A 15326-nucleotide genomic window follows, 5' to 3' on the forward strand; every position below is an offset into this window, starting at 1 on the left:
AGTTACCTTTAGGATAATTGTAATACAATGCTTCATGTCTTTTAAAACTAAGTTTTAATACCTAGTTTGGCTATTTACGCCTAAGATATGTCGAGAAATTAGGGCTTTAAATTTAACGCTTTAGTACGGTTCTGGCATTGTCTTTCGTACAGCGCCTGCCAATCATCAAACTGTGTTCCTCTAAGTTGGTTATCGATAAATCTTTTGGTCTCTGAGCTTGTTCCTGTAGTTCAGTGTATTCAAAATGACGTTAAAGTTGGCATTCTGCAAAGTACATTTGTTATATGCTTTCCGGTGATTTTAAGAGTGATAAAGAGTTGTTACTTTTCTCTTAAGAACAGATAAGGAATTAAGGAACAGCATTTTCATCAACAATTTTCATTTAAGCCTGTTTTTTACTAAACTTATATATGCACTCATTTTGCAATATATCCATTGATAGACAAAGTTCTTATTTGTCATAATTGTGAAGGGAAATTTTTTCAATTATTAATTTAACCCTCTAGGTTTTATCGCATGGTGTTTATCTAAATTCACTACCGATTGCATTAAACAAGTTCTAGTGTTTTGTATTGTGGTATGCTGTACATTAACGATATACATAAAAACGCCGTAGGAATCAATCAAAGAATATTGGTATACTACAAGTGCTGTCGCAACATGAACACCGATTTATAACTATTGCGCCTTAATATTTGATAGTATCAAAACGCTACAGGGAAAGTGTAATCATCAAAGCTATACTATAGGGACACGCACAACCTAATCCACTTGCCCTCTTCAACAATTGCTCTTTCCATGGAGTCTATCATCTCTAAATTGGTTTTAAATGGACGACGTGACCAGTCAGGCTAATAAAATATTTCCATTTTGCATACCTCCATAGTTTTCCATACACTGTATCTTTGTTTGAAGGACGGAATATGCCTAGAGTGGTGTCCATTCCTCTCTGCGGCAAAGGATGCATTTCAATTAAATGGCTTTGAATAACACTTTTGCAACTGTCCACGTTATTCATCTTGTCGCGGATGTGGCGTCCATTCTGTTTTCAAGGTGTGCTTTTTTGCAATTCACCTTCAAACAAACATTAATCTCTTTTACATCCCATGTTTGTTTGAATATTTCGTTTGTCATAATAGGCAGCATTTGCTTTTGCAGTGATTTCGCTGTAATTTTCAGTCATGTTTTGCTTTAGATGTTGAAAATATATCAAAAAACAGCAAAGGCAAAGATTGATAAAATTATAATACCGCGTCTCCTTTTTCGTATATTGCTGGATGATTATTAAAAGATCTATCGTCACGTTGTCTGTTCATGGTATAATAAAAGACAAAAGACACGACTTATTTTATTTATTAAACGTTAAGTGAAAATATTATCTAGCACACAGGATAGGCATTTCCGGTGAATTTAGCCGTGCTGGAAAATTCCATCTGGCACACCCCATGCCAGATGAGTCACGCGCTGTGACGTAATATTTTTTTATTTCTTTTATTTAACACTTTTTGTAGCCAGAATTATGAGATTTCAAAAGATAAACATAAACAATAAAGATACAAAAATATATCTTCAAAACAAAACTAAATAACCCTTTAAAGACGTGAAAATGAAGGAACTTCTTGACGTAGGCAGAGAATAGAAAAAACTGCGCTTCATGACGTCAGTAAACATCATCGCACGCCCCTTTTGGTGGAATGTATAAACATGCACTTTTCTTTGTATTTTTTTCATTTAAAAAAAAAATGAAATTTTTGGTATGCAAGAAAAATTATATGTCATGTGTGTCCGATCCGGATACAAAAATCCGACCCTCGGGTGAGCTTCGTAGCCGGTAACTCGGCATGCCAACGCAGGTGCCCTCGTGTCGGATTGTTTTATCCGAAACTGAAACACATGATAGATCCAGCACTGCATCAATATAAATATCATCATACCAATAACGCTTTCAATACTTAATGAACATGTCGTTTTATTAGAAAAGGTATACATGTATCAATTACTGTAACTAAATATGTAGAAAATAAATATGTGTTTCTAATCAAAAATCAATCTCAACACTGCTTTAATTGTAATACATATAGAACAAAGATATTTGACGTTTCATTATCCATAGTGGCGCATAGTCTTGTTTGGACGAATTAAAATATGAGGCTTTTTAATGGGCGTGATTAAAAACATACATCCAGAATCTATTTGGTAGCGATAGTCGAGAGGTCAAGCTATAAGTGCATCGGACCTCCGGTGTGACCCAGGTTTGATCCGTGTTAGAAACGTTGTCAATGATCTGGACTAGTTAACTATAACTTGCGTGAGTGAAGGCAGTTGATTAATCGCTGCCATGCAGTATGGAAGGAATGAAAGTCGGGATTACCCGGTTGATGTATTTTCTCTTAAGGAAATGATATCCGATTCAGGCTTTACGTTGTTAGCAATCATAACAATTCATATAAAATATACATAACATATTAAAAATCTTTTTTGCATTCACACCAAAAATCATACGACTCGCATATTTGTTTACATATCAGTCAAACAAGCGCACAACGTTGATATATATATACTTCACAAGCGTCTCTTACACTGAATGGTCAAACTGTGTTCTCGACGAAAAGTGTTTAAAGTCTTGTATCTAGGTACAATAGTTATGCAAACTACAGAAACAAGCTCAGTAGCAAAATGTTTAAACATAAACCCGGTTTATTGGCACTGGGTAAACGCCAAAGACATATAAAAATAAAAACAAAAAATCACAAACAAGAAACATGGAAGAACAGCACAAAACTCAACAAACAGCCCATAGCATACATACTATTTATAATAAACTAGGTATGTTTATCAAGGATTGTTACTTAGGTAACGCCTTGGAACGTAATTCATTGAGTCTATCTCAATAACAAGTTTGTTTCAGTAGGGAATTTACCAATATGTTAAAAAATGTAAATCATACAATGTATGTAACAATCTTATGCCTAAAACCCCAAATTATAACAGTAAGTATATATCATGCATACATCAAGGAGACAATATATATCTTAAGTATGATTAACTATGTGTCTTCTAACACAATCACAAGATGTTTAACTATTGAAAAAGTCGTACATTAGTTACATCTGTATGATGATTGGTATAAATTGTATTATTGTTGTTGTTGTTTTTTTGCAGTAGATGATATTTGGAGTACGGCGTCGAGAGTCCGAAAAAGACAAGGATTACTTCCTGTTTTAGTCGGCCGTACAAAAGGTGGATAGTGTCGCAGGCCTCTTAACAGCTTGGAATGATCGCAGCACGAAAACTTCAACTGACAGTTTAAACTATTCAAATGTTTGCCTTCAATTTATAAAGTACAATCCTGTAATATATCTGTAAGGCAAACCGTATATAAACTTCATGCCATTTATCTTTCTTTATAGTTGTAACAATGAACAAGAGTATACCATCAGTTGAGCACTGAAACTTTTTGTAGTTTTATCACAATGTTTGGTAACACAGAATCTTCGTTTCCAACCTTCATACCACGATTTGAATCATAAACAGTGACGACAATGTGTATTATAGCCAATCAAAAAAGGCTTCCACTAATTTACTTCCATTCGGCCCATTTACGATTGCGGAAACGGTCATCTGTGTACCTCCAAACTTCATGTCTACTTTGACAGTCGTTGCGTCAAAGTCAACATTGGGTACAATAAAACACAAGCCCAACTTTCTGGCATTCTGTAACAAGCATTGGTGGTTCGTCGTCCTCTGACTTGTAAACTTCAATAGTTTGATTCTCTCGAGTCAACGGAGAGGGTTTGAAGGTATGAGTAGCCGTTGTTTGTCCAGGATCACTTCCTCACCCTTCTTAACAAAGACCTTGAATATGTCTTCACATTTGTTGGACCCATCTCTTTGCACAATATGTGACAACGGATGATGTTCTTCAAAAAACGGAGCCGATGTACTAATTCCTGAAATAAGACATAAAGTATTTACTGTACATAGTTACTGCCAAGAATGATACCTGTTTAAAGCGGACAACATAATCTTACAAACAAATTATAATATGCGTCTGCTTTTTGTACTTCATCATCTTGAAGCATGCTCTTCTTTCTTTTTTTCAAAAAAGTTTAAGTTTTCATCAAATAATTGACATCATTTGCATTCCTTTACATTTCTCTAATAATTAACACAAGGATTTATAGATATGAAGAGATAACTTAAACCTACCATACGAGTATTTTGATTTCCGGGTTGATATAACTGATGGGTTGAATCCATATAAGACAGCTCCTGAAAGAACACAACCAAACATATGAAGCTTCAAACATGATACGCAAAAAAGAAAAAGCAACATCGCATTCATTAATAAATTGATAGTTTAATGTATATTTGGTAGTAACAGTTGCTTCGGGCATGATGGGATTTTAGACAGTGGTTGAATAATGAGAAACGGGGTAATAACAGGAAAGGCGAAAGCCTCGATAAGAAAAAAAGCCGCATGCTAGAGCACATGGCATCGGATCTTCTATGTCATAGTATTGCATAATTACCGTGAACAATAGCTGAAGCGCTGTTCTCTGGTATTATCAAGTCTACTTTCGGGTAATTCTTTAGAACGTCTTTGATTGCTTCCTGAACTACTTTCGAGTCTGAAAATCCGCCAGCCATAACAACAGCATCCAATCGTCCAACTCGGTCTTTCCCAGCAGAATGTTAAGATGTTGTACGATTTTCGAAACTGAATTTTCGAAGGCCGATAACAAAATTGAATTGTCAATCTGGAGTTTACCTTGTATGAGTTCATATGTTCCGCTTTCTAAAGCACTTTCAAACTGAGCAGACTTTGTTCCTTCACGCAATGCGAATGGTAGTTTAATCGAAATAGTGTTATTAGCCTTGGCATTACTTTTACCAACAATTGTTCTCTTCTTCATTTCAATTTCGGCATCAAGCTCGCGTTTTGATTCGGCTTGTTCAATGTCGTGTTTTAGGCCATTCATGATATCCGCTCCAAAGAGACCTTCAAATATTTCTAAAAAACCGTCATCGACAAGAGTCCCTCCCCATTTCCCACCTATAGGCTCTATAAGTGCCTTTAGGGTGCCGTCTTCTTGCACTTCATGTGCGGAAATGTCGACAGTTCCACCTAACAAGACAAGTAGAAAAAATGAAACATCAAATCTCAAATTGATGTATAAACTTAAGTAATAAAATGATTATTGATTAAGGAAATCGCATACGAATTTGCCTTTTTGATTATGTTTTTGTCTTGCCTAACATATGTCGCCATTGATGACAAGGGCAACATTTGTCCAAAAGTAGTGCCAATCATTATTATAGCAGATAGCTTAAATACATGACTGATTAGTATGTGTGACATTCTTAAACCCTGTCATAAGATACACTGCAATGTCAAAATAAATGTATTCAAGCTACACTCACCTCAAAAATCAAGAACAAGAAACTTCAGTCCCGTAGGAAACGGTTGAATTGTTGCATCTTTTCCTGGCTCTTTAAGCTTTGCAAGTCTTATATGTTTGCAGTAGATAGCCGCAGCTTCTGGTTCGTATGCAAGTGATAATTGATCTTCTTTTATTCCAGCCTTAGAGAAGCAAAGATATAATCGGATTGTATCTGACACTTCAATGTTTTTCAACATTTATATTCAAATATAATGTCACACAGACCCAACTTAATGAAACTGAAGGAGGCCCATATTTTCTATCAAAACCATATTTTCATAATCAAATGCATTAACGATAATATCATGATACAGTCCAAATGAAAAAAGATGCCGTGTTGTCACAGCAGGATGTCAAATTGTCGGTGTGACGTTCATGTTCTTAATGCAAAAATTAAGAAAAACATTTTATTTGGAATTTTAATTATGACGTTAGGCGTATAAAGTTATGATGGTTTAAATTACCATGAAAAAGCCTCGTATCGACGAATTATATGGATGCATTTTAAACTAAGTATGACGACAAACCATTTCTGCCGCCTCAACCATGAATTCTTTGGCATCATCACTCCAGATAGCAGGGACGGTGATCACCCAACGAACTTCATGCTCCTGGAGTTTTACCCTCAGCCCAGCCTGCTCCATAAAATGATTCTTCAAATGTTTAATGGCAGCGGCAAAAACTTCCACCGCAGGCATCTTTCTCCCTTGTGCATCTTTTATAGTCATTTTCCGTGTGAGTTTCTATAAAGTGGTTAATTAGACATCAAAGAAAATTATGTTTACGTTTCAAACAGATAATTGTTTAGATAATTAACAGTTAAATAGTTATGTTAAGTTTTAAAAGTGGTACTACCTGGATGTTATGCTTATATCAACTATAAAAGTACACAAGTAAAAAACAGTTACTGTAACTAAATAATGGTATGCATTGTTCAATTTTCAAAACACATATAAGTAACAACATACTTTCTCTCTGTGAAGATCCATTTTGAACCTTCGAAAATATCGCCAGTCTTTATGTTCTTTTCTTTTTATAAGTCCATCGTATTTCTCTTCCGCCTTTAAGTGAATACATATCAGCAATGTACGACATATTTCGATGTAGATCACTGTCCGAAAGCAAATATACTTATCTGCCTACGTTGGTGAAAGATTCCAACACCTGGACTGTCAAACTATTATTCTTGTAACGGTTGCTATAGGGTTAATCCCCGATCATTGTTAATATCCTCTTTGATTGCGAATAAAATTAAAAGTAAAGATAATAATAGTAATCCGGAATACAATTTTTTTCGAACAAACCTCGAATCCGAAGTAAGATTCCGTCTTTTCACTGTTGAACAGTAGCACAGTAGGGGCTTGCGGAAGAATCTGGCCATCCCAGCGATTTGAATATATCTGTATGTAGATAACGTAGGTCCATTTTCTATTTGCACAGCGTATGTGATAATACGACTTGTAATTCTACAATTATTAGTATAATTTAAACCCATTCATTCTGATTCAACTGAAAACTGCTAAATGTAGCTCGCTAATTTTTATTACCAAACGTTTTCCCGGTTATGCATCTGAAAACACTTATTCTAGTATCATTATTTTACTCTTTCATACGAAACTTGCAGAAGAAAACACAAAGTTTAAAAAATGGTCGTAGTAGGGTGCGAACCCGCACCAGTTAAGTAGAAATATAAAAAACGAGACTGATACCTGTAGGCCACATGGTCTTTTACCAAAGAAAATGAGAATTTGGACCTTTTTTAGAAAACAGTGATAACATCACGTGATAATGTCAAACAACCAATTACGCTACAACGAATCGCTAAATCCCGTTAGAAACTGAATTCAAAAGTCTGGTCTTCAGGAGAAAATATCAACATTTTCTGAAGAGTTCCAGCTGCCAGTATCTTAGTTTAAATACTTGATTTGCAACCATTACTCTATGTGTTTGTACAAAGTGCATTTTAGAAACCATGGTCCAGTCCCTTAAAGACATGTCCGACTTGTAAAGCCATAATATTGATATTATGTCTATTTCCCTGGGGTAGTGGCAGGGTGCCAAATAATTAGCGAATTGATAATGTTGTCAGTGCAAACTTTAAAGGTTAGCCTATTGATTAAAAAAATACCTCTTGGCACACAGGTATTAAATCAATACTTGATCAAACGGGATATATTCATATGTTAGGCTTAACCAAACTAGAATGAATACGCGGAACATTTCTTCAATTGTAAAATCCACTCTTGTGGACGAATTTTATTAAACCTGATTCGAACAAATCAATAGCTCATCTAAAATACATGCGTTAATTATATATGATAAAACATTTGAGGAGTATTTCAATATATTGCAAAACTGTCGAAGCTGAAATCTTATACATTTCATACACTTCCACTTCCATAACATACTTGGTAGATGGGGACAACAAACTGTACCTAAATCTAAAATAAAGTTTCTCTTTGGCCGATGTTGTCGACGAAAAGCATTACTTTTAAACTGTCATTTTTTTTAATTTCCATGAATGAAATATTTTTAAATTCATTAAATATATTTGACCAAAAGCGTTGACCTTAAGAGATATTTTAAATGTTTGGGACCCAGAAATACTACAATGCTTGTAAATCTACAAGTTTATCAATTTAAACGAAATTGGCAAAGACAATGTTTTCAAGTATGTTATTATATCGGTTGTTTCAGTTTATCAAATGTGTTATGTCATGTTTAATATTATAAGTTGCTAGCCACATTCCCCAAATAATTATATGTAAATATTACCAAACGTCTGAACTGAAATAGACGGCATGTACCCACCACCCTAACTTAAATGTCTATGTAAAACTATGTAGGTTGTTTGCACGTTAATGTGCTTAACTGTAAACTGATGCAATTAACAAATATTTATATATTTGAGTAAATTACCTAATTAACAATTAAGACTGGGATAAAAAAAGTGGATGCACATTTACATAACAACAAAATACGACCATTAAAAAACTGTTATTACCAAGATATAAATTAAGAGGTCACTAAAATTTAAATTACCCTTTTAGCATTTTTTAGACACAATTATTATGTTTATTTTAATAAACCATTTTCGAAAGCCTCGTATCCACGTATGATACAACAGCATTGTAATAGGTCATCAAGTACAAAGGTAAATTGGCACAAAAATACTATGAGTCCTGTATGTAATGCCTGTAACATACTTGTTGCATTTTATGGTTGTATTGTTTCAACAGATAAATAGTAACGTAAAATAGACAACACCAAAACTAGAAATTGGATATAAGTTTGATGAAAGAAGTTAAATAAAAAGCAGTTTTGACAAAAATAGATAATGCCGCAGGTGATCTACAGACATTTAATAAACGACATGATTAAGTATTGCGGCTGCTTAAAGTAGTAGTTTGTAATTTTGGCTTTACGTTTTTAAGCAATTAAGTAACAAAATAAAATGCATTGCTTCCCAGCGGCTTAAACGACATTCAAGAATTATTGAAGGCTTTGCTGTTTCTGGAGTTTTGTACTGTTCTTCTATGTTTCTTGTTTGTGATATTTTGTTTTATGTCTCTGGCGTTTGCCCAGTGCCACTAAATCGGGTTTATGTGTAAACATTTTGCTACTGAGCTTGTTTCTCTAGGTTTTTGCATAAATATTTACATACTCAGAAATCGGTATGTTTAAAGGGGCAACATTCGCTGCCTCGGCAGCGAGTAAATGGGGAGTGGCTTATTGTAAATTCCCTCAGCTATGTACCTGTCTGTTAAACTCAGTGTTCTATCTTTAGCACACACAAGAGAAATGTAAACAAACAGGGCTGATCAGAGCAGACGATGTATTTCCCAACACTACAATCTTCTATATGAAATAAAGATGACCACGCCAACTTTTCCAGATGTTTTCTTTGAAATGATTGTTTCCTGTTCCTAACTGGCATTTTGTAAGCTCGACTAGATGTTTTTTCTGTATGGGACATCCATCTCAAATGTTTAGAATCAGCATTCTCATTCCAATCCAAAATAGCAAGGTTTATTCTCAGTCTGGAATCCAAAACTAATTATTTTGTCAACAAACAATAATAATGCTTTATTGAATGCATCCACAACCCTAGTACAAATTAACCTTATTGTAAACGAGTTCAGCAAGGAAACAATTCAGATAGTGTTGACACCTTTAATTGGTAATTAAATGTCACTGGCTGGAATCTGGTTTGTGTATTGATAACTGGAAATCAAACGCACATTTTGAGTCAAAAAGGAGGGAACTCAAACACAGTTATACATGAACATTTGCAAGCCATGGAACTAGGTACTGTATTCCTTTAAAATAATAACTTTGGGCACAATAAGAAGACTCAAATTATGGAACAAAATAATCAGGACAAAGATATACATGACTGAAGAACAATAGGAGATATTCACTTTACCTGGCTGGGATATAAACATTTGTAATGATTACAAAGCTTTTGATAGAAAAGCGAAGGAGCAACTAACATTTAAGCAAAGAGGCTCATAATTTTTTTTTTTAAAACGACAAATATGAAAACAATGTTACATATTTCAACCTAGGAATGATTCACTAGACTTATTAATTACGTAACGCTTCAAAAGTAAAAAGTGTTAATATCATAGAAAACAATTAGACTAAAATGTAGCATATGAAGCTGATGATATCTATCAATAATTTTCGGAATAGCAGGTGGAATAAAAACTTATCAAAGTTTGTTCACTTTTATTACTACAGTATTTGATAGTGAGGCATGTCGTCTGCTACAAGTAAGCTGCTAGGGATGTTAACATCAGCACGTGGTAATGTTTACAATAGAGAGTTCATAACCCCCAGAACACCAATTAGCAACTCCCCCGGCAAATTCAAATGTTCAATCTGACAGTTGGATTTTTTTCTCAAAGTCATGTTTCTAGTAATGTTTCAAAAACAAATTAAGATTTTTTTATTTGTTTAACCTTCATTCTACATGCCTGCAAAGTTTCATGTCTCAACTTTTTGTAAGCATTGCATAAATTTGGAAAATGTGTCCCTGATGTGAAACATGAATAAAATTATACAAAAGCTTGCATCAGCGCCACCTGGAGGGTTATATAGTCCTGTTGCCCCTTTAAGTCCGATGCAAGTAGATCGCGAAATAATTTAATTTTGCAGCTAAAATTAATGTCTTAACTCTTGGTAATCTTAATTATGTTTGCAATAAAACACTTCACTGGCAACCAGTTTAAACTTAGATCGACAAATATAAGTTAAACTACTTCATATAATTAATGATATAATTCGATATTTTACGAACTATTCTACTGATGTACCGGCATACATCCGAGGTTGTTTTAGATAACAATGGCCGAGGAGTTCCGAATGTGAACTGTACCCGTCGTTCAAAATGTCACCTAGTTTTGGAAAACGAAATGGTATATTTTTGGTATTTGATTGCAGAAAACATTGCACATTTCAACGGAAATAATAATTAAAATGAACAAAAATCGTGTTTTTTGGTACTGTAGAAATATTAACTAAAAAAAAATAGGTTTGTTATAAAAAGGCATGTCATTTCGTTCATTATGTTCAAACGATTTCCTATATATAGAATCATTTTAAATAGAAAAGGAGATATCTTTACCTCTTGCTGTTAAAGTTCATTCATTACAGCCCTACCGTAATTAGGTAGTGAAAAACCGTTTTTATCCAATTTTACCATTAAAAGTGATGATTAGGAGTATTTCAATATAATGGATTCTAAAAACAGACTCAAGTGTTTTAAAAAAATATTTAGAGCAAACTTTAAATATAAGTTTCGCACACATAGTACATGCCTATGGAAAGCGAAAGCACGAACCTGAAGAGGATCTCGTAAGTACTCCTCCCTATAAGAGTAGGCGTAACCAGAAAATGTCGTTCCAAAATCTATCGCCGCAACAATTATTTCATTTATATTTGTTTCACTCATCTTTTTTCCGTTTAACTTTGTATTGAATACACACTTACACACTTTCTCTTTGTTCAAACTCAGGGCAATACCCGTCGTTTTCCTATACGGGTAGGTTTATTATACACGTCATCTTCATATCTATGAAATGTAAAATTAAGTTGTTAACCATTTAGTTATTGGGTACTGTTAAAAATGATATCTTAAAGGCTAGTGCGTGCTCTTATAAAAGATATCAAATATCGATTCAAGTGATTCGTTATCAGAGTGAGTGTTAGCAATAATCTTTATTTTAAACTTGAGAAGTATTATTTAACTTAATACACGCAAACAAAATAGCAACTGACGGATACTCGTTTTTATCAAACCAGTCACAACAAGAAATAATTTTCAATTAATTTATTAAAGCTTTTCGGCACAATAGTACATTTTCTGAACAAATTCTAAATAATCATTGACTCTCCTCTGAACTTGAAATAAATATATTATAATGTTATTAATTAGGTTATTTCATATTGGCCTTGTTATTTTTCCAAGGTTAGCTGTATTTGCCTGAGCCCGAAAGGGCGAATTCAAATACAGCTGACCGAGGACAAATAACTTGGCCAATATTTAATCACCTTATTAATAAGTTTTTTATTAATTAACTATTACCATTTTGGTTAAAAACATTCTTATAACTTACCTTTAGGTCACATTGAAGCCGAATTTATCCCTTATTAATGCATGGTGTCTGCATTTCTAGACTTGACTTTGCTGATTTTGACATGCATCTTTATAGTGACATTGCACATACTTATGAATAAAGCACTGTACATTGTAAGGAAGCATGTCTTTTCGTCTTAATTTTGTAAATCGTTTGCCAACACGTCAAATGTTTCACCTTCGTCGTCCATTTTGTCGGCGTACAAAATCATAATAGTCGTAAAATCCACCTACGGGTTAAATACAACTGTTATATCAAACCGTACAAAGTGGTTCAATCGTTCAGTAGGTTCAATTATGCCAAATATAAAGGTTTATACAAACACAAAATTTTCAAAACAGTCGGAAACTGAAAACAAAATGGCTACCCTTTAAAATTAATTTCCAGCGTATTTCTCATATAGGGCGAGTTCCGACAGCCAATGAAAATGGCTCATTTCTCAAATCCTATATTAGGCGAGTTTTGTAGCCAATCAAAGCGGAGTAAACTCATATTAGGCGAGTTTTGTCGATATTGGCCGAGTTTGGTCGATATAGAGCGAGTTCTGGCATATATTGTCTTCAATTGTCTTGTTTTGATACGGCAATAGTCTCTGTATCTCGTTAAATACGTTATAGTTGATTAATAATGCTAAATATTATTGAGACACGCGTTTTGATCACGCTTCAAACGAAACTATTATTTAAGAGGTCTAACCTTAAAATTCTAGGACGAGTCCCTTTAACCAGTATACAAATGAATATTTAATACATTTTTCTTACAAATGATTTGCATATGTATCATCGATTAAGATATATATTTATTATGCTTTAAACTGCTGATATATGTCACGAATAATCTAAGGTAACATAAATTATTTGAATCAAACACTGAGGTCCATATTTCACTGACCGTTCAAAGGTGGTAACACAGATCCTTATTAACAAAACAATGTCTATGTTGATGTATCTGTTGTATGTCTGGAGTGTTGTCACGAACAAAGCGAATTATCGGATTATTCATATAATCTGATACTGTAGAATGTTTAACAATTTGGTACAATTTACATAACGATGATTATGTTTCATAATTGTATTTTTTATATGAATTTAATAATATTATTTGAATTATCTTAAAGTATAATATAAAATTCGTTTATAAGTGATAAGTCTTTGAGTATTTCAAATTTGTCGAGAAATAAATATGGTTTATAAAGCAATACAAATTTAATTTTATTTCACAAAAACACGTTATGGCTGAGAAAAGATACAAAGTTGAAGTTTAGCTGACAAAAATGCAGCATTTTATAAATGGACAAGTTCAACAGAAAGAGAAATATCTTGAGCGACAAACAAGGAAATATATTCCGAAGTGCATATTACCAAAACTAGATCTGAAATACTGTAATGATGATAAATTGAAATAGAGTGCATAATACTTTTTACGTTTTATACTGTAAGGCGCCTTTATGGAGTAGCACAGAATTAAGTAATATGGTATATTATAATTAGCCATTGAGGTTTAATGCATTTTCTTTTTCGGGGGATTGAGTGACATACATGATAAATTATTATTGTCTGGTTTATGATTGAAAACAGATCTGAAATCTTTACCTATTGAAGAAATTCATTACTCTTAAAGAAATAGTGATAGTTAAACATTTGACGACATATAAACTTATTGTAAAATAAAAAATATTTGAAATTCATTGAGCAGTTTTTCGGTTCATATTTGCTCTTAGTGGGTAGCAAATCATAAGCTTAACTGTATTTGATGTTCCGAATACAGTCTGTCATAGAACGCAATCTGTATATGCTTTGTAAAACAAACTATTAATTTTACCTTTTTATCATGTCAACGTTTTCCCAAATAAGATTTACCACAATTAATAATTTTGTTTGATATTCCAAAAATTTGAATAAATGTCAAAAACAACAGTTCTTATGAAGGATACCGAGTTTAATTTGAAAGAAATGAGCATAAAACTCGGTACCTCTATCGTATGAGACTATAGAAGACCACAGTTAATATTTTAGCATTCACAAACCATTTAATAATTTTAAGTTTTCTGCTATTAAATACAAGTATACAATTTTGTTATTAGTAATTATTATTTTTTTCATAAATGCACTATTGAGTGAGCAATAAAAGGTTTATCAGTCAAAATTAATGTTTATTATAAATGTTTAATATGTATTAATTTTGAATAAGAGTGTTACTTTAAATTAAGCATACTGTTTTCAGGTAATAAAACAATTTTCAAATTTAGTTGCGTTTTGCGATGCAATTTAATTCAAATGTTTCAAGAGTTTATTAGTGCATCTTGACTTATCTTACATTTTTTGTGGTGTTTGTGTTTGTGTATGTGGTATTATTTTTTTTCGGTGGTTATATCTGTGTATGTGTTGTTTATATGTTTGTATCTATGTTTAATTGTCGTTAGGACCCTTGCTATGAGGTCCTTATTTTTTTTTAATTTTCTCCTGGGCTTGTCCCTGTTTTTTCATTGTATTATTAGGCGACAGTGTTTTAACAAAAAAGCTCATTTATTTCAATAAATCATAAATTTAAACTTGAAATATTCTCTAGCTGTATTTTATCATCGTCGGCAACCACGGTACTTTCTTCCGTTACACTTCATACATACCGTGGGACAATTGACTGACAAAATCTCGTTTTACTGAATATGCATGAGACAGGAGACAACTTTTTTTCCAATGAATTTGCATGTTACACTTAAATAATTTTCAAATATTTAACAGTGTCAGTAGCCTCCGTGACACTCCATCTTGACTACTGCATAATATTACTGTACTGCGAAGACGGCCCCGGTTCATTTCCGGCCATCGGTAGAATATTTTCAACCGTAAAGCATTTGGTACTTCGCGGAACCAATGAAACTTTTTTCCCGAATAAGATTACTACACGTAACACAATTGCTTAAATGTACCAAAAGGATGGAAAAGGTCGAAGAAAACCGACTTTTATTTGAAATAAAGGTGCAGAAACACGGTATTTCTACATTATGAGATGAAAGAAGATCGCAGTTAATCTTTTAGCACTCATCAATCATTTAATAATTTTGCGTTTTCAGCTTTTAAACACACGGTTACAATCCTCTTATCAGTAATTAGTAATTTTCATAAATGCATTATTTAGGTAGTAGCTAAAGGTTTATCACTCAACGTTTATGTTTGTTATACATGTTTAAGTATTGATTTTGAATAAAGGTGTCACTCTTATTGAATTGTCGTATGTTATA

The 15326-nt window shown here is 33.2% G+C and overlaps 1 protein-coding gene across 2 annotated transcripts; it reads right to left on the bottom strand.

The window, feature by feature from the left end:
* Nucleotides 1-3828: 3828 nt before the first annotated feature.
* On the bottom strand, nt 3829-11457 carry LOC128246779 (heat shock 70 kDa protein 12B-like). Of its 2 annotated transcripts, XM_052965214.1 has the most exons (8): nt 11290-11457; nt 6749-6844; nt 6413-6505; nt 5972-6187; nt 5425-5584; nt 4533-5128; nt 4210-4272; nt 3829-3950 (listed from the first exon to the last, which is right to left on the bottom strand). In XM_052965214.1, exons 1-5 carry the CDS (start codon nt 11398-11400, stop codon nt 5426-5428), a joined length of 675 nt encoding a protein of 224 aa, XP_052821174.1. In that variant the 5' UTR covers nt 11401-11457; the 3' UTR covers nt 3829-3950; nt 4210-4272; nt 4533-5128; nt 5425. The 2 variants fall into 2 exon arrangements, 1 of the variants encoding a protein (XP_052821174.1); XR_008263357.1 differs by having other exon boundaries at nt 5909-6187; nt 6413-6844.
* Between the last annotated feature and the right edge of the window lie 3869 nt (nt 11458-15326).

Source organism: Mya arenaria, chromosome 9 (assembly GCF_026914265.1).
Source record: "Mya arenaria isolate MELC-2E11 chromosome 9, ASM2691426v1".
In the NCBI taxonomy this organism is placed as follows: domain Eukaryota; kingdom Metazoa; phylum Mollusca; class Bivalvia; order Myida; family Myidae; genus Mya; species Mya arenaria.